Below are 21,272 nucleotides of genomic sequence, written 5' to 3' on the forward strand. Positions count from 1 at the left end.
TATACCTTAAAAGATGCTCAACCTTATCAAGTCTCGACCAGGTACATTCCAATGCTCGTAACTTTAACACCCCCGAATGTCTGAGAGTAATTGAAACAGGTTTAAAATTCATTTCATGTTACTGGAAATCGTTAACCTGGCGTCGGAGTTATGCTGAAGTGAAGATACTTTGAAAGTACTAAGAAGGCAATTGTTGATTTGTTGATTAGGTTTCGCGTTTCTTCATGTTTGAGAGTAAATTGCTTTCGTTTTTATTTCGAGATAGCTTATTGCGCTATCTCATGAAAATTTAGACAAAATACTTAAAGTATTAGATTGCTTTTTGGGATACTTATTGACATGTACAATCCAGCAATTGAATGCTGTAAATATATTTAAATTATTTAAGCTGTAAGGAACGCAATTTGTGATAGAGTAAATCCAATCTTGTCGTACGCCTCGCTTTGAAGAAATAAAAAATTATCGCTAAATTTAAAGAAGATTATGTTCTAAAAATCCGGAACCTTTAAGAGTTTTTATAAGCTGGTTTAAGTTCCTTAAAGTACTGCATTCAATTAGTATAAATTTAAAATATCATCACTTTCAAGACTTGTTTACATTTGTTAGTAAAAAAGGACAACAAAATGCTTTATTTTTAATACTGGACTATGTAAATACAGGCTTGTAATTACCTTAACTGCATGGCTTCATAATATGGCTTTAAGCATTTTCGAGAGCTTCTGCTTCAAACTGCCATTTCGTAAAATCTCTTCCTAAAGTAAAAATGAATCAAAAAGGAACGCTGAAATTAATGTAAAAAACTAACAAGGGTTCTTTTGATGAGCTCTCCTATTAACCTTAACATAGATAATTGATACTCCTGCTACTCCTCTGCACCCACTGAAAAAAGGACATCTTCCGAACAAAGTCTCGCGATCCCTGAAGGCTATTTATGAGATGGTTGCAGTGTGCAACCTTCATGAATGGTCGTACTTTTTGAATAAAACCCACTGCTATGGGAGGGGATACCTTACGACCCTGCGCGACACACGATATAATCAAATGCGTCGCCATCGTTTCCTAGCTTTTCAGTTTTGAAAAGAACATTCCATCAGACAAATGGAGGCGAAACCCTCCTAGCAAAATTTGCACTTTCGCAATGGGAAGAAAGAATGAAGTACGCCTAATAAAACCCTGCGACGAAAGTTAGATCCGCTACCTGAAGTCTTTTTTCGTCCTCTGGCTTTAGCTTACTCCCACCAGAAGTCTAGTAAATTCGCAACACTTCACAAACTGGGGCTAGATTTATAAATAAATAATATATTATACACAACGGATCCTTGATGTTTTTGCTTCGCCACGTTGCGCAATCGGTGCTCTCCCACCAGTCGGGATAAGAAGCCCCACGGATCATTGTTGTTTTTTTTTCTTGTTTGCTTCACTAAAACCAACATCAAACGTAACAAACTGCTTTTTATTTAAATACCATTCTGCTACTGTTGCTTGACGAGCGTGGGGTTTATAATGGCGATTAAAATTTTCCGCAACCAAGATCCGCTCCATTTTAGTCGCCGGGAGAAGTTAACTTTAATTATTGCGTACCATAATAAACACCCGATTAAATATTAATTGATGTCGATATCGAACGAAATGTCAGCAAAACCCTTATCAGAATCAGCACGATCGAGAAATTGTGGATTCGCATTTTTAAGCTGAAATGTGCTGCCACTTTTCTACACATAAAAATGTGCATACTAATGAAGACTGGAACAATATTTACCAAACGAAAACTTTGTCCTGTGTATCGAATCTGTAAGCATAGAACTCGAAGAGCTTGCTATGAAGCAAGAGAAAAGGAGAGAAGGGAGAGTGCGAGAAATGCGAGGCATTATGGAATCGATTTGAACATCTTAACTCCTCCAGGATTGTCCGATACAATCGACAGTTGTAGCGAAAACGTGACACACTTCCGGCGATGGTGACGATACCTTTACCTCTCCAGCCCACACAAAACACTTGCCCTTGTTACCGTGGCAAGACACAGCAGCGTTACGCATAAACATGCTCAGACTTCGGGCAGAAAATCGGGCAATTTTTGTGGCAATCCAAAAGCGTCTGGTCCCAAGCGCCCAACGAAGGCTTCGAACGTTGTTTACGGTGCTTTCGAAGTGTATGCATTTTATATGCACACAAAAAGCCCACCGAATCCGTCCATTGAAGGATGAAACCCAACAGTATTTGCATTGCAATTGTTTAGTTTAGGAATGCACAACAACAATGCATCGCGTTACCCATTCACATCCCACAAGAGACAGGCTGCGATCGCTACAGGCTGGGACTAGAATGCTTTTTTTTTGTCGGTGAAGCCTGTAATGAAATTTTCTGTCTGTGGACATATCAACTGACAAATGGCAAAAGGCAATATACACTCCCTACATCTGCTTATATTTGAACAGAAGAGCACACTTTGCCTAGCAGAGTAGCGATAACATGTTTATCAGACGCAAACAATTGAGCCGGAAAAATGATATGTTTGTCTAGAAAATCATCCCACATGTGTTGGATATCCATCATTTATCCAACATTCGCCGTATCTGTATATTTTGAAAGAAAAAGGTTCATTTGCTTATGACAAGCACTTGTTTCCCATCACATGTGTGCCACTGTTTGCCTGCGACTATGGATGCGTGTGTGTTTGCCTCATTCTACTTGAAAGGTTAAGCGACAGGATGTACATGAGACATGAGAACATAACAGCAAGAAAGGAACTGACATCCTTTTACTGGATATAATACATATTAAAATGGAATAAGAGCTCCAAAGTTTGATTTGACATTCATTTCGCTTAATATTGGTAGAGAATTCTGGCTGGTGGCGCTACCGTCGGGAAAAGGGAATTAAGGCTTCAGTTTACTATTTTACTTACATGTGAGAGTAATCATCTTCAGACATCAGACTACAGCTAACAGAAGCAACATTTTACTTTCACAATCATTTTACTAGTTATTGCGAACAGTAAAGCTGAAGTTTAGTTGTCATGGCAATTAGAATAACAAATAACAAGATAGTTGCTGTGCGCTTAGTATCGGCGCTTTTATTTTCGGTAGAGGGCGTTATCATCGTCAAAAGGAGCAGTTGTAGAATAGCTTCTATTTGCCATTGTAATTGTGCATAAAAGTAAAACTGAAAGGACCGCCGGCGAAAGGACTTATGTTGGGATACATCAACATTTGCGTTTCTAATTATACAAAAATGATTTGAAAGCATGACCTTTATGAATAAAGCTTTCAATTCTTTATTACAAAATCCTTGAAGGTGGGCTAAATTTATTTGCATGAAATGACATTTTCATACAGTTCTTTTGAAAACTATTTCGAACATTGCTGGTAAAACAGATCGGAACCACGCCGATGCTGTGGCATTCAACGTTTTAGTGGAGCTTTCTATTCACGCGAGAATATTGAATTTTGAAGAGAGGAAATTTGCATGCGAAAAATGCACCGTGCTGTCAATAAAATACGAATTGCTATCGCGATACTATCGTGGTTCTGGCAAAAAAACAAATATTCCATCCAACCAACCACAGTCCAGCCACATGGTGATGGGCACAGTTCCGGAATGGAAATAACTCATTCACACTGGAAAGCAGCTGGGAATGGTGATGGAAGACCTTCAACCTTTCTGCTCCAGTATCCAGATACAAAAACTGAAATAGCAGCACATACCCTGTGTATAGTTGGCTCCTATTGTGCCTTTGTCGTTGCGTTGGGAAGCGTATTTTTTCCTGGCCAGAGTTCTGCAACAGGGCCAAAGATATTCTAAGCTCAACAATGCACTATTTACGCTTCAATCCCGGGTGTTACTAAAATTTCTAAAGAATTCCACACCGTTTGTTTCTTGCTATGTTTTCATCCAACAACGTGATCGCAAGAGCACAAAAAGTTAAAACCGTACACTCACCCGTTGGTTGTATTCTTAAAAAAGAACTTCTTGGATGCTCTCCCTTTGGTATGCCACGTTAATATTGTGAGTTGTAACAGAGTGCTAGAAAAACCATCTCTAGCGGAAGCCTTGTTCATGGAACATTGTGTATTATTCGTGTTGAAACCACCTCCCTGTTCTGTGTGGCTGATGGTGGCTAATTTCAGCACATTGAAAAACTTTGCCAAACAACCCAGTGTGACTCCCTTCTTTGTTACTGTTGTGTTGTAGTACAAGAGCGCTTCAGCATCTTACCGGGAGAGAAAACTTCCAACAAGAAAATGTGTAGAGTTTTGTGTTTGCAAAGGTATATTCTTCATCACCTGCTTCATGCTTCTTCACCACAGAAATTGATAACAATAAGACAGATGTCTAGTACAGTCATGGAAACTATTCGCCCCCGGCTGCGTCCGCACGTGTTCGAGAGAGTGCGCACCCTCAACGGTTGGTGCGGAATGTCGGTAGAAACCACGCGGCTGACATTTTGTTGGATGGAAAATTTTCACCAACGTTGGTGCGTTGGTGGCCAATCTAGACTGTCTGCGCCGTAATGGACACACAGTATCAGAGAATGTAATAATCCTAATATCGAATCGCTTTTTTGTTCCACCGTTAATACCTCGAACAGTGCCATAATTTTGTTCACACTCATTAGTGCCATCGCAGTGAAAGTGGCGTGGCGTATGCGGTGGCTCACGTTGTCGTAGCTGTACTTGGCTCGTGTGTTGCCACCGTACCCTGTTAGGGAAGAAGGTTAATACGTTTCGGTTGCATCCACCACCGAGTGGGAGTGATTATGTACCGAAACCTTTGGTGTAGACAAGCGCACACACACAGGAAATTGAAACGGGATTAGACGGCTCCGGTCGGTGTCTTCCTTGTTGGGAATACTTCTAGTGCTTCCTTGACTCATATACCGACGTACCTACGGGGATGCAGTGGGTAAAAAGGAGGACCGGAAAAGGTCACTGTGCGCTAACGTAACACACTCACGAAATACACGCAAACAGTCTTGTGTCCAGGAGCGTAGTAGGTGCACAGGGATGTGTTAACAATATGCTGCTCCAAAAGTTCGTTCCCGATAAGTCCCGAATGTATGTACATATCTCGATCCTATTATCAGCAGTTCCAACGTTTCGCTGATTGTCAAACGCAAACCATGCGCCATGTGACATTTTGAGGGCGATCGTCTCTCGCACTCAATTGAAATATGAATGCGATGGTAAATTTGTAGATTAGCATATCTCATTCGAATTCAGATGAAGAATTCATATCCCGCAAAAAGGTTGTCCAGAAAGGTTGCGTGAGAAAGACTGGGATGCGGATGACTGGGGTGAGATGCTATGTCACAATGTCAGTGTTATAGCACCGCAGGTTTCCATATCAATCTCTTATCTGCAAAGTTACTCATCAATTTCTAGCTTCAAAGTTAATTTGAAGTCTACGTTCGGTTCGTGAGCATGGAGATTATGACATAAATATCCTGGACAAGCCAAGTCAGTCGCTTAATTTCGCGGTGACGTAAGTGTTTGTAACGTAACGTGGTAGCGTAGCCTTTACAATTTGCCCTTTGGCCTCCGAAAACGTTGAAACGATAAATATAAAACCATATGAGAATTGTTAATCACGATTTATTGCACCATAAACTGCATTAAGGAAGTTTAGTGAAGCATTTGAACTGCCGATACGTTTTCCGTTTGATACTATGTTATATTTTGTGATAGTTTTTTAATTCTTTTATAAACTAATCGTATGAATTGCTCTGATTTTGTTATAAATAAACATTTCGTCCTGTTCTTGTTTTCTCTTCACTTTTTCTTCTTTCCTTTCGTTTTCTTTACTAATAAATATGTCACTTTAGCAAGCGATACCAATGGATACAAAAGCTCATTTTTATCAGTCAGATCCTCGCTCCCAAATCTCTAATCTGCAAACGCAAACAGATTATCCTTCAAAAGACACTTAAAAACAAACGTCTAGAAGCGCCAGTACCAAAACAACTATCCTGCTTAGTTATTTGCTACTACTTTCGATTAATAAAAATCCCCTGCTATCCTTCTCCATCCCCAAACACACAATACCCGTCTGTTTTCCCGGTCAGTCCTGCACGAGGGAACACTTTGGTGGTAATTCGGAGTCGGAAGCGAGCCTAGGTTGAAGCATGGAATGGCTGCTGGCGAATCCGCAGATCAACAGCACCTTCGGTTCGCTGGGGACGTTCGAGGACGATGTGTACCACGTCAGCGAGGACTGTCTGGTAACGCTGGAGGAGATCATCTGTAAGCTGGCAGTGGAGGATGCGACCCTGCGAACATTTCGCCGGGCGATCGGGTTCGGTCAGAACGTAAAGAACGACATCGTACCACTGCTGGTGAACGCGAAAGATGTTAAGATAATCGATACCACGATACGGTTGCTGGTGAACTTAACCGTACCGGTAGAATGTTTGCTACCGGTCGATCTCGTGTCCAAATCGGAGATCGGTCGGCATACGATCTTCGAGCTGAACAAGCTGCTCATCACCAGCAAGGAAGCGTTCGTCGACTGGAAGACCACCAAGGCGGTGATCGACCACATGAAGGGAATACTGGAGCGTGACACCAAACTTTCCATCCAGCAATGTGACAGCGTTAACAACTGTCTCCTGCTACTCCGAAACATCCTACACGTTCCGGAGATGGGCACCGGTGTTGGTACGCACGCGGGAAGCTTCCCAACCGCGGGCCACAACACCTCCTTCCAGAACCAAATCATCTGGAACCTGTTCACGCAGAGCATCGACAAGCTGCTCATCTACCTGATGTCCTGCCCGCAGCGGGCGTACTGGGGCGTCACAATGGCGCAGCTAGTGGCGCTGATGTACAAGGACCAGCACATCAGCACCCTCCAGAAGCTGCTGAATCTGTGGTTCGAGTCGACGCTTTCGGAGAGCTCAGAGGACAACGAGAGTAACACGTCGCCGCCGAAGCAGTGCAGCGGAGACTCCAGTCCCATGCTTACGTCCGACCCGACGTCCGACTCGTCCGACAATGGTGAATGTCTACGCCGGGAACGGCCGACCGTTCCCGGGCAGCAGCCATCCTTACTGCAGCACAAGCCGCAGCACCAAACGCAGAACTTTGAACCAGCCGGACTTATGAACGCTATTTGCATTTTAGGCAGTGGCAAAATGCCATCGTCCATGAGCAAGGAATGTTCGTCCGAGGCGCCGCAGGTCAACGCGCGCATGATTGCCGACTTCCCGACCCAGATCATACTCTCGCGGGCGATCAAATCCCACCAGATGTACCACCAAACGCTGAAGGCGAACGCGCCGGACGGGTGTATCCTGGGCGGGGCGACCTGCGGAAGCTGCTGCAATGGTGGTGGTGACGCGAGCGGTAAACCCTCCTGCAACGGTTCTGGCGCGCATCATCAACAGCAGCAGAACCTCTGCGACCACCAGAAGACCACCGCATGTACTTCCGATGTGCAGGAAGTTAGCCGAAACTTTGTATGTTCTTGTGCACTGTGCTGGGTTTATAATTTATTAACTTTTTCTTTCAGACCAAAAAGTCTAAAGGTGGACCATGCTCCAAGAGTATCGAGTCGTCGTCGGCGTCGAGTAGTGGCAGCAGCTCGTCGGGCATTTTTTGCAAACAGTCGGCGGCCACATCGGTTAAGGATGTGCAAGCAATGAAAGAGTGCAATAAATCGCTCAATGGACAACAATCGTGTCAGCATCAGCAGCAACAACAGCCACAACAGCAGCTACAGTCACCTCCAAAGTCACCTACATCGCAATCCCCACAACAGCAGTCACAGCAGCAACAATCACAGCAAACACAAAAGCAGATACAAGTCTCACTGTCGGAAAACTCCGACTGTGGCTACGGTACGCAGGTGGAGAAGGAGTCCATCTCCACCTCGAGCAACGAGGACGATAGTCCGCATCAGAAACCGATCCATCAGAAACCGCCCTCTAACCAAAAGCAACGCTTCAATGCGGCGAACAAGCAGCGCAATCCTGTGTCCGTGCAGGAGAAGAAAGAATTGCGCCGCAAGAAGCTGGTAAAGCGGGGCAAGAGCAACATGTGAGTATGGAGCAAGCATTTCCGATTCCAATTTCATTACGCCATTTCTTCACACTTTCATTCTTTTTCTTACACCTCCCTCGCCTGTCAGCATCAACATGAAGGGTCTCATGCATCACGTCCCAACCGACGACGATATATCGCACATCCTGAAAGAGTTTACGGTTGACTTTCTGCTGAAAGGATACGGCTATCTGGTGCACGAGCTGCACACGCAATTACTGTCGGATCTGGTAAGTTCCAGCAGGAGCAAAGTTTAATTTGATGTGTGTGTGGGTGAATGCTTCCGGTGCGATTTAATATGAGTGCCACCACTTGCTCCCACACTCGAGAGCATGGTTTGACATTGAGCATGCAATTGTAATTGCGAAGCATTTACTACGCTGCAATGGCGCTGTAGAAATATGGATTTTTTTGCCGGAAAGGAATGAGATGAAATATTCACAAGCTCGTATAGCATATTATACAAAAATATAGTATATTTTTGTATTTACTATTGCAGGATTAAACAGTAGAAATACCCTCTTTTAGGAACACTGTACACTTTAGTTAATATTTTTTTGCAATTTTAATTAAACAATTTTTGGATTTATAGAATCATATCCTGATTGAAGATAAAGCAGTCCAAAATGGCGACTCTGAACGATGTGTGTAATCAAGACTGTATTGTTTAATTAAAGTGAACAGTGTTTCATCCAAGACAGATGAATGCTTATTTTGTTCCTTGGTAAAATATTTTTAACTCTAAGATCAAATATGGAGAACTTATTGAAGAGGTTCATTCCTTAATTCCACTCTAAAAAATAAGAAAAAAAACGATACTTATGATGCTCTTTGCTCATTCATCTGTAACCTCATTCGATACTTAGCAAGTGCAAATCGACACATCGCACTTTTTCTGGCTGGTAACGTACTTCCTGAAGTTTGCCACCCAGCTTGAGCTGGACCTGGAGCACATCAACAGTGTCCTTTCGTTCGACATTATAAGCTACCTTACGTACGAGGGCGTGATGCTCTGTGAGCAGTTGGAACAGCTTAGCAGAGCGACGGAAACCGACATAAAGCCCTGTTTGCGAAGAATTCATCTGGTGAGCACACGCGACAAACTCGCATCTTAGAGAGGGCGAACCATACTTATTTGGATGCATTGTCCTGCTTTCTATTGTACCTTCGTTTTTGTAGGTTGTAACGGCGATAAGAGAGTTTCTGCAAGCTCTTGATACGTACAAGAAGAGTACCCACCTGACAAAGGTAGGTTCAATCCCCGTTCCCCGCCATAGCTTTAGGTGCCAATCATCTGGATGGATTTTAGAAATTTCTATTTATAAATGTTTCCCCCAATCTACGCAACCACAGGAGGACAAAGAGAAGCTTAAGTTGCTTCAGCTTCAGATAAGCTGTACGGAGGATTTGCGATGCCTGTTTGTGCTAGCACAAACAGGCCCAAACTAGCACAATTGCACCACAAATGGAAGGCCGTTTTCCGTTTTTGGGAAACATTTCTCGACTCTAACCGATTTGGTTTGCTTCTCTCTTTTTTCTTTGTGTACGTTTGGCTTCGCTTTCCGTGCCGCTTGCAGATTTGCGACGGTAGAGATAATGCACCAGTACGGTTTGCTGCTGGAAGATTTCCGTGAGAATGGGGCATTTGTGAACGATTGCATCTTTACGATGATGCACCACGTGGGTGGAGATTTGGGACAGATCAATGTGCTGTTTCAGCCGAGCATACTGAAAACGTACTCCCAGATTTGGGAGACGGAGTACGAGCTGTGTGATGTAAGTAGTACCTTTGTGGTTAGTAATGTATTGTTCTCTTGTGACGCGTAAATCTACATCCTTCTCGACGACATGCAGGATTGGTCCGATTTAATTGAGTACGTGATCCACAAGTTCATCAACACGCCCCAACCGGCCCCATTGACACTGTCCACCACGCTGCCGGATATTAGCACGCAGCTGCTGTCGAGCAATCTGCTCGTTACCTGGACACAGGAGGAAAAGGACTCACTGCACTGGTACTACGTGCAGTGTCGTCAAAGCAAATGCGTCGTCGCGGATATACTGAAGCTGTTCCAGGAGAATGGTAACCAGCAGAAAACGCGTCTCTCCATTATAGAGCAGCTGCTGGAGCAGAATATCATCACACTAATCCAGTACGATGATTTGATGAAGGTAGAAAATCCGGACTACGAGCGCAATGTCCAGACACCGGCATTGTCCGTCGCATCGGCTGACTCGCCAAAGCCAGAGGATGGTGAGTCGAAGTCATCCTCCAAGGCGGTGGACGACATACAGGTGTTGCGCGATCGACTCCAGAAGGAAAATCGCGGAAAACTGATCGCTTGGCTGCAGAAGAGTTTGCTGGACTGTTGCTTCGTCAAGCTGAATCTGCTGAGTGGCAACATCTACGTGACGACGGGTGTCGGTGGAAATATGGGGGTGGTCGTTATGGAGCCCGTGTCCTACCATTGCATCTGTAAGCATGCATAGTGTTATTTTAAGACATTTTTGAGCTGTAATTCCTAACATCTGGACAAATGCTTTTCTCCAATCTACAGTGAAAAAGAAATCAATCCCGGTTGTGCCCTGGAACCAGGACCAGTTTGCGATACTGTCCTACCAACCGTTCATACTGTTACTTCACAAGCTCGGCTTCCATCTGCCAGCCGACGCGAAGAAGATGTTTGTGCGCATTCCCGAATTCTGGACGGCGGACATTCTCTACAACATCGCGCTTAAGCTTGGCCCGCTGGATAAATGTAAGTACGCAGCAGCAGGAGACCTTGGGTTGCCAGGTGTACTCCCAAAGCACCTGTGCCATAGCCATAGCTCCATTCTGCATATCACAATAAAAAAAAACTTTTGCTGCCCCAAAGATTTTCCCGGGGGACATTGCCAAACCAGTCAATAAACGTAATTTGTTTTTTCTCTCTTCCTCTTCTGTGTCTTCTTCTGTTTACTGCATACCCCCGGCTGGCGGACGCACGACGCTTCTATCTCCTCAACGCTCTTTCTCTCTGTTCTTTCTATTTTCTTCCCGTACAGCGATTCTTAAGTTCGATCTCAAGTACCTCAACAAGGTGCTTTCGATGGAGAAACAAGCTAAGGCCGACCCTTGCCCGCCGAACGATGCTCGGTTAGAGAACTTTGGATTATCAAGGTCCAGTTAGCCAAGTCATACCACACACCATTCAGGTTAACTACTTTCAGTTTGATGTGTTTTAGGACCGCGTCAGGGGTGCGCGCATGGCTCCTGTTCAGAACTCCGCGTTGGATTTGGGACACGAGCGAGCGCAACCTCTGACCGCAGGCACCAACGGCACTGTACCGTGCAGGCTCGTTCGCCCGTTCGATACTACGCGGCTTTACGTGTGATCAAGGGGGTGCACGTGTGTGCGCACGGTTAGGTCGTGCCTGCGCTTAAAACGATCATTTTAGTAGCATCTTAGGTTTTTCTTGCGTTCTTAATGTAAATGTTTTGTTTTTCATGCCACACACACTCTCTCTCTCTCTCTCCTTTTAACTCTCATTAGATAAGTGTGTATTTTGTATGTTGTTAACAGTTGAGTTTGATTTTTTTAAGAAGCTAGGATAGCGATTACTCATACGTATTCATTCTAACGAATAGGAAATTCACCCACAAGAAAGTAGATCGATAGTTCATGCATGCATCCTTTGAAGCCAGTAGTGTCCAACGCGTTTCTTGCTGTTGCTTCTCCTCATATCAGCTGGCTTTTTCTTCATGTGTGATGATGCGAACGATGGATTGATATGGTCTGGATGGTAATTAAACTTCATCAAACTTTAACCTGAATCAAATTGATATCGATTACACGTGAAAATGAAGTCGAGAGCCAGGTGTCTGTTATTGCATTTCCTATAACACGTAATAACTCCGAACCCATCATCCATCATATCCGGCAGTGGGAAAACTTCCGAAACCAGACCACACAATCCATCACGCGTCAGAGTCAGCATTCAGTAATCAGTACCAGCTGCGAAAGTTTTCCGACGACCACAAGCACCGACTGATAACGTTCCTTTCGCTCCTCTCTTCCCTCTCCTCCCGGATGCAGATTCAGCCCTCAAATCGCTACTAACTGGCTCGATGTAGTGATGCGCAATAAGGCAGCTCAGAGGTAAGATTGGGCGTTCGAAAAATACTCATTAGCGTAATTGCTGGCAGATGTACTATCCGATCCGGCTGCCTATCGGATCCGATAGGATCGACCTTCCGGGGCGATGATTTCGTCCCCAAAGTTGTACCTTCCTTTTTTAACACAATGCTTGCCCATGCTTCCAACTATTCCACTCATACAGCAAGCGCAAGCTGGATTTGCCCGGCCCGTCAAAAGTTATCGATACGGCAAACGCTACCCATCCGAGTGCAACCCTGAAGACGGGCGGAAAATCGGCCGCACCGTCCAAAATGCTGCACGACCTTTCCATCATCGTCGAATCGAACGATGACGATGATGACGAGCTGCCGGCGGACGAAGACGATGGTTTGGATAGCTCGGAGGTGCCGGTGCTGGAGGAGCACGATGTCGTCAGGTAGGTGACCAGGTTGGTTAGTGGTTGTCCACCAGTGGACTATCTCAAACATTGCTATACCGCCGGACGGGACCGAAGCCGGTGAGAGGATAAATTATGCGTTCAATCAATTTTCCAGTGCGAATCAATTTGTCCACACTAAGCGACTGTTGTCGACGGTCGGTCGTCACCGCCGTCGTTTGTGGACGGTGGTTTATGCGAGCGCATAATGTTTGGAGACATTGTACACCGCGTGAAGTGTAAGGTCACTACGAAGGGTGGTGGGCATAGTACTAACATGACTTTGCTTTCACACAACGTAACACACGATTTGTAAAATGGGCAAAATGCAAGCTTGTTAAATGATTGACTGGGGTGGACAAATTATGCCGCTTGGACAGGGGAGACTCGGAACACATGTAATATTGGAACCATTGATGTATGGTAGTGTCTTTGTTGCAGGGGTTTCGCAGTAGAGTTTGACTGAAGGTCTGAAAATTTTATTGCAGACTTTTTCGATACTTTTCTTTCTGCAGGTTTGCGAATTAAGTTAATACGTAGCTTATTCTAATCACCATTTGTTCCTTCATTCAAAGAGTATATAATTCTGAAAACCCTACACCTTACCAAATGGCACAAGCGTTTGCTCGTACAGCCTAGAATGGGATCTCCCAGCTACAGCCACTAGAAGCAAATGCCGTGTGCTTTTTTGTCTTCGCCGTACGGTGCTGCAGAATTGAAATGTTCATTTAATGGTGATTTATTTCCAATAACCACTGGACGAGCTAGTGGAGCCGCATATGAGACAGTCTTTTTGGCACGATTTACGAACGCAAAGGTTTAGCTGCATGCAACACGGGAAGGCATAATTGATTGCCCCTCGGCAGTGTGACTGTGGGGAGCAGGAGTGAACAGAGAACGTACGAACGGCATCGTCCACCCAGACGGTGAATCGTGCGGTGTCATGCTGTGGCACCCGCGTGTGATAAATTTATCCTTAATTAAGTTAGAAGCCCTTAAATTTGTATCGCATGCGAGTTGAGTTCTAGCACCTAGTAAAAAGGGAGTTAATTATCGGTTAATTATATGTTATTTTTCAACTTTTCATTTTCCCTTCTCGCTCCTGTGTGGTTCCTGCAGTGCCTGTGAGACCGCTTCTGTCGCCTCGGATCTGACACGCATGTACGTGAGCGACGAAGACGACAAGCACGACATTGTGCCACCGATTTTGTAAGAAAATTCTCACCATCAAACACAACAACAATGGAAGCAACTCATCTAAGAGAGGAGTTACCATTAGCACCTAGTACACACACTACTTACATACCATTTCCCGCCTTGTTGCTGTTACTGTCGGAAGTTTGTTGGTACGTTAATTGTGCAAAAAAGATTAAGTCTCCCCTGCATCCACACACGCACACATAAACGCAAAATCACACTAGAGCAAGATGTTACCAATTAAATCTGTTACTTCCTAGTAGCCAAACTGTTAACTCTCGTTAATCCAGAGCAAGACAAATTATCCACTTCCAGGAATATCAAACCAAAGCCTTAAGCAAAGAAATTATCCGTCAGCTAATGAATCCATACCGCTTAGATCGCCTGCAAATAGAGCTTCAATGTTTCTGTGTTTGTTCAAAGTTAGTAAGATAAAGTGCGATGCACATATACCAGCGCTCCGGAGGCCACTAAGAAAATTGGATCATTCGATCCTTGTCAGTGTACTAGGTATTGCTACGACTATTTCTAATTGCTTTGTTATGGAGCAATCGAAAGTAAAATAGATGTAAAAAAGACACCCAGAAAAACACCTAACATTCACACAAAGATGTACTATCTTCACGTTGATCACATATGTAATGTTGCTCTCGATTGGCTGTTAAATTCAACGGGAAATAAAACATTGAACATTCGCACCCGGTTGGATGTAGGTGTGTGTGAGAGAGAGAGGGATAACAAGCGAGAAGAAAGGTTAGAAAATCGTCAAACGATTCACTGAAAAATAAAAAGATGTTAAAGAGTTATGCACGAGCTGAGCAGTTTGAAGGGTTAAAACAGAGGTTTATAAGGTTACCATTATACATAAGAGGGTGTAAAGCGTTATTCTATACTACATTGACGTTTTATGTCATGTTTTCCTTCTTCTGTTTGAGCTTTGGTTTTGGTTTCTGTTTCAAACATGCCACGAAAAGGTACGACCGGTACACGCGTCCACGAAGGATTACAGAAAGACTGCATTAAACGAACTTGGAACCAATCAAAGTGCTACTTGACAAATATATTTGCAACGGTACAAATGAATTGAAACAATAACTGATAAAGAGACGAAAAAGGGTAAAGAGGAACGTGTACAACGAAATGTGTATGAGGATCACTATTGGCACTGTTGGAGAGTGAGAGTGAAACGCTTTGAATAGGAAAAGCATCTGCAATTGAAAACGCTTTTAAGACAGAAAGGAGGCAGTAAAACATGAAACAGTAAATCAAACAAGTAAAAAAATAAAAACAGACAGAAAACCTGGGAAGGAAATACTAATACGTAACAAGAGCTTTTACTACTAGTGCACGTTTTTTTGCATCAGGAACAACGGTAGTGTTGTTCCCCGGGTGCATTAACTATAGTTTATGTACAACAGGTTAAAAATGAAAAGCAAAATAAATGTAGCTATTTGTGGAAGTAATTGTGTGTGATATTTCAAAATGAGAGAAACACTTTAAACGATATTGGTGAGTATATTTTGTAAATAATGAGAGTAAATAAAATACTAAGTGGGAGTAAATAAAATAAGAACTTCAATCCGAATGATTCCGATGTTTTTCTTATGTTTATTATGTTGTCCATTTTTATCCTCTTTTAAATTCATGATAAAATTTTTGCTTTATTTTCCTTCCTTTTATTGTTCTTTTGTGTTTTCTGTTTATTTTCCGTTCTCATTTTCTTGTTTATCCTCATTTTACAACTATATTTTACGTTTTTCTATTTTATTCTTTTTTTTGTATTTTGATCGGGTATTTTTCATCGTGAGTTTCAACTTAACTTTGCTTGTTGCGAGCAATTTGTTCTCTTGTTTTCCTAAAATGTCCCACATTCAGGTTGAACTTTGACTTGAAGGCAATTTAATTTTAAAAGCACTATAAATTATTCGTTCGACAACCTAACGACAACGTGCACGTGCAACTCGAATCAACCCATTGCCATGAGTCATTCGGCAAAGCAAAGAAAGAAAACAACACTAAAACGAACTCATACTCCCGGTCTCGCGTCCCCGAAAGCAAAGAAATCCACACTATCTGATCCGCTCGCGACAAGCAATTTCTTCGCCATCTTTCGGCACGATCGCCACCTTTCGCTTTCCAAGCACACTGGAGTGAAGCCAAGAATTGGTTCAAACTGCTCGAGGAGGTTCGAACGACTTCACCAACAAACATGTGTACGAAATTGAAACTTCAACACGAAATTGGCATGCACAAATGCACAAAGTGCCACCGTTTGGTGCATGGTGCTGCTGTTGGTCAAACGGTGAACTCTTCTGTGACCCTAGCGAGGCGGCGAGCTGACCGGTGGCCATGTCTAATTGAAAAGTCGTGACCGATCGATGTACGGCAGGTCGGTTGGCCGGTCGGTCAGCGAACGCGTCCAAATGTCACGTATACATCTAAAATCACATGCTAATAACCCCCGTCGAGCTGTGGATAAGTAAGTCGGGTGGATGGGCGAATACTGCCAAAAACTTGGGGATCCCTGGAAGTTTTTGCGTGGTGTAATGGCCGCTTGTGTAACGAATCAACAAACGGGGAGTTTCTGCAAAGGGGAGTGCTACGGGACACAGGTCGGACTGATGACACGATTAGACCAATCGTCGATGTCAACATTGCTAACGAGCCCTCTGAGGAGATTGCTGACCTGGCCGATCAGTAGTAGAAGAAGAAAGGATAAATAATAAGGTTGTTACACCAGACACAACCACACATGACTCTTCGAGGGGACTAGATCTGGGGTCGACAGGTTGTTGATATAGTTTGCATTTTCGCTTTTCAATGAACCTCGTTTCTGGTGCTTTTGATGCTGTACAACAATAGAAGAAAATATAGATGTTCTCGTGTTAAATGGAAATCTTTAAAATGATTAATCAGTATCCGACTCTAAGCTTTCTATCTGGAATAATAGTAACGCACGATTCTGATAGATGTTGATGCAAGAGAAATGTAGTAATATGTTTTTCAAGTCATAAAACAAGCGTCCACAAGTTCATATTAATGTAATATTAATTGCCGTTAATTGTTTTTGTATTCCTAAATTTTCTGTCTCAAATCCAAGCTTAGATGAACCCTTAGATTTACAATTTTATTTGGGGTGCGAAGGATTATTATTAGAAGAATCAGCAAGGCATTGAATAAGCTTGAGTAAAATGATAATCCGGTCCAGGACCCATCAGGAGGATCAGGTTCGCCCGTAGCAAGGATTTTAAAAAAGTCTAGCAAGATATTCGATGGCCGACACGATCCTGGAGGTCGTTGAAATACCTTGGTTCAAATTTTTACTGTCAATGTAATGTTCTGAACGATCAAGTCTTTGGAGTTACTGACCTACAAAATCTCTCGTCGGTCAAACTGACCAATGCCAAAGATCAACTGTGCTAAATGTACATATGTAATGTTTTACATCAATATCCGTTGAAAGTTCCACAGTCAGCAAACTCATCACCACCAAAAATATCAAAGCTATCTCTTCTACGCTCAGTAGAAATATCTCTTTTTCAACTCACTAAACGAACAGTTTATATTTTTCGGCAACACTCCCACCCAATGGGAGGGATTGTTTATGTTATCCCCCACTCGGCGATCTTCTTTGTTGATGGCACATTACAGCAATTAACCGAAGATCAAGATCACATCCGACACACGAAGCATTTTTTTATGTTTCCATAATTCATTTTGCGCTCCTTCGACGAATCCAACAGTTGTTGCACAATCGTACGCCAGACCATTGCAAAGAAAGCGATACTCGCGGTGCGTGAACTTGAACTACACGGTCGTTTTGGTTGACCACCGATGTGTAATGGGCATCTCTCGCTCTTGCTTCTAGTGGTTGTACCTTCGCTAGCGGTCACCGATCACCGATCGTCGATTGCAAACAGTGTGGCATCTTCGTGCTTTTCCGGTAGAGGCTCTCCCGCCGAAAGTTTAATGTACCACCACATCCTCTGGCGCGCTTCTCATATTGTGCCACCGCGTACATCGCCTCAAGCGTCCAATTGAACCATTTATAGGTGATGGCACAGACAGGAGGCATAGAATTCCGTCAACTGTCCGGTTGAAAAATGGGCTAGTTTTCGGATATTGTCACGGCACCTCGCGATCAAGGTGTTTTGTAGTGATCATAAGATCACTTTGACAATGGCGAAGGCCACTCAAGGTGGTGCGTTTGTGCCCTAAGGGCAGCAAAAAAAAGCCTTCCATACGTATCGAAGGTGTGACGTAGCGGAGGTACGCCACGATGTCACGAGATCGCGTGCATGCATCCGATCTATGAACCTGTCGACGTGCGCACGCGCTCCGTTGTTGGCTACAATTAAGCAGAATAAATCAACGAACTTTCCCGATCAGGTTTGAAGGGCTCCAGCCACCCTTCGGTGTGTGCGTAAGGGATAGACCAGCTCGTCTCAACGGTGCTAAAGTGAACGTCGTTCGTTAAACCAGCAGTCTCTATCACTTTACCGTCCCCATTGCACAACAACACCGCTCACAAGCTTCGGCTGGGACGGTTCACTTTATTAATACCTCGCCCGATAAGCAGCAGATCTCGGTTCGGCTAATGTGCTCATTATCTGGACGTGACACAGCCAGAGTCAGGTTTTCGGTGGGCTTGTCCGGTTTTGTACGGGTGTTCAAATTTTTATGAACTGTTTAACGCTACCGACCGACGCACGGGTTGGGTAAAAAGGGTACCACCGAAGTATTGCAAACGAAATGGGTGGGAAAATGAGTGGTTTCCTATTGGAGCTTATTAATTTTAATGGCACCTAATGGGACCCGTCAATTGGGTAATATTTGAAGAGATTAGGGAGTTTGGTGAATGCTACAATTATTCCAGTGTTTGCATTTTATATTGGAGAATTTATATTAATTATGTTTTAATAGGCTGTTAGAACCTATTTAGGGTTAAAATTGTTTCTTTAATGAGAGTAGATAGGTTCTATAAAGCTCCTGTCAGAGAACCATAATTACTAGTATTTTTATAGCAATGAAAAACTTATAGCATAGGCTTTATTATTAGTATAGCTGGACAATTACAGTCGTTCGATGCTCATTGTGGACTAAAATGAATATTTAGATGTCTACAGACGTATTACGCCTGTTTTATTTTCTTATTTAGAAGTATTCAACCAGCCTTTAAAATTAATATTAGTACTTTTTAATTATAGTATGAAAGTTTCAACTAAGATTTATTAAAATATTATGTTCTTAATACTATAAATTACTTTTTGAAAGTTATTTTAAAGTAATAACAAAATACGTCACCATTTTTTTGTTGCTGGGTGATTTAATCAGTGAGTCATGGGTGGCAAAAACGGGCAGCAAGTTGAATATATAAAATAGGATGCATATGTAAATATAAACGGATAAAAATCACTCATCAAAACCGCTACCCTATTAATAAAAAAATATGCTTTTACGTATATGGAACGTGCACCACATCAAACGAGGTAGTCTGAAAGTAATTGCTACTAGCATGGAAATAAATGCCATCCAAACCCGTGCTCCATTGTTTTTGAAAAAAGGGAACTTTACCAAAACCATATAAATAAAACTCATTCACTATGGCCTCTTGTTTTGCCATTTTTCAATTACTAATTGTTGACTCGCTACTATTGCACAACCTTTTGCACACGTTTGTGTGGTTTTGTTGCCACCATTAACCACCATTTGTATTTTTTCATTATTTCTTCTTTTATGCAAAACAAAATCGCCCATTTTGTTGGTGGTTTCATCAATGCAAAACAAACACACACACACGTACCCAAATAAACCACCTCCGCGGATTTAATTCCGTTTCGCGGGCGCGAATAATATCATAGCGTCACAGCTGAGCATAATAATAACATCGTTGGCAATCAAGATTTGCCACTAAATTACCGTGAACAAGCTTTGCAAGAGCAACGCGAAAGCGTAGCCGGATGCGTTTGATGTTTGGTCGGCGGTCGGGAAGATGCAACACCGTATTTCGTTCCGGTCGGTCCGAAATCAAGATCAAGCGAGCGTGCCAGCCACCGTATGGAACAGTTTCTCGTAGTCGCGGTAGCAACCAGCGTCTTAACTGGTGAGCATAAATATTGCTTTTACTAATCTTTAGTTTATCATACAAGGGTTGCCCATGGTAACACAAGGTAACGACCAAAGTTTTGTAGCCATGCTTTTGGATGATGCTCGCCACGTGATGTGAGTGATGTGTGGTTTTGTTGGTTGACAATTTTGGGCCACACCAAGCACCGGATCGGTATCTTATTGATGTCGCATTAAATGAAGCAGCAAATTACCATGGGTGCGTCCAAAACCATGGCACTACTGCACGCTTGCTTGCAGGCACCATCACATTAACTACCAGCGTGCTTGTGGTGCGGATGCGACGTCAGGACAGCCCTCCTCCAGAACAAAAGCAAGCAACTATCTGGCGCGTGTTTTGTTTCGTGAGCGCTTTTTGCGTTGAATGTTTCCCACGCAGTGCCTGATAAGCGTGAAAGTGAGTCGTGAACATGAGGCGTGTATGGATGCCTTTTTTTTAGTTGCATGTAGCAACATTGAAAAGTTGGATTAGTTTTAGACGAGAATGTCGTCGAAGTAATTAAAACAAACCTTGGTGACTTATGAAAGGCACACAACTTTAAGAAATTTAGATTAGTATGTGTCACAGGTGACAGGTGACACTGGTCGTCGTACTACTGATTGACTTTTGCTATAAAAATTCTTATTCATTGGAGAACATTCAAGTTCATCATCAAAGACGAATTAAGCTCGGATTATATCTGGCATTTATTGCTGTTCTGAATTCTAGTTGAGGATAATTTCGCCGAATGGGAAAATGGCGCTGATGCTCATCGTATAAACTATTACTTTCGACCAAAAGTACTTGACGATTTTAGTGCGAATTACTAATGTAATATACTAAATGTTTAAGTGAAGAAATTTCTGTTCATTACTGCGGAGTGAGAAAATTTCGAGTTTGCCATTTCATTATTAATCTTTATCTTCTGTAATTCGTCTAACGGAATCGCGAGATACTGTCATGCCAGTATTAACCTTAAGAAAACCCTCATCACATAGAAAACCAGAATTTTAAATGCAAAATAGAAATATGACACCATTTCTCGAAATTTTGACGAATTGAATTGAATGAATTGAAAAAAAAACCTTCATCCAACAAAGTAGAAATCAGCTACCTCGTGCAATACATTCCTTCGCCCACCTAAAAGCAACCCAAATCAATAACGATTTTCAATTACACAACCGTTCGTGCCATGATGTTTAGTGTTCCGAAGCATCTTTTCCTACACATCCTTCATCACACGTCTGCCCATCGTCTACGTACGCTGCTTACCGCCGTTATACTTTCCCTCACCGTTCCGGCGGCTTAAAGTTGAAAATCGTGTCGAATTTTTTGTTTTTGCACCTGTGTCTACGGCGTAGGCGACATGCTGACGAAGG

The 21,272-nt window shown here is 43.0% G+C and overlaps 2 protein-coding genes across 2 annotated transcripts in view; one reads left to right on the forward strand and one right to left on the reverse strand.

Moving 5' to 3' along the window:
* Window positions 1–21,272, reverse strand: part of LOC126564457 (elongator complex protein 3) — a 244,733-nt gene that overhangs the window by 81,351 nt on the left and 142,110 nt on the right. The gene's annotated exons all lie outside the window — the stretch shown is intronic.
* On the forward strand, window positions 6,058–13,822 carry LOC126563879 (protein timeless). Its single transcript, XM_050220665.1, is given in 13 exon segments — window positions 6,058–6,992; window positions 7,119–7,453; window positions 7,507–8,033; window positions 8,125–8,266; window positions 8,903–9,121; window positions 9,216–9,284; window positions 9,390–9,812; window positions 9,891–10,512; window positions 10,595–10,795; window positions 11,082–11,196; window positions 12,113–12,175; window positions 12,357–12,590; window positions 13,710–13,822. Coding segments are annotated over 13 exon segments (3,915 nt in total). The 5' UTR covers window positions 6,058–6,121; the 3' UTR covers window positions 13,804–13,822.

This window comes from Anopheles maculipalpis, chromosome 3RL, assembly GCF_943734695.1.
Source record: "Anopheles maculipalpis chromosome 3RL, idAnoMacuDA_375_x, whole genome shotgun sequence".
NCBI classification, from domain to species: domain Eukaryota; kingdom Metazoa; phylum Arthropoda; class Insecta; order Diptera; family Culicidae; genus Anopheles; species Anopheles maculipalpis.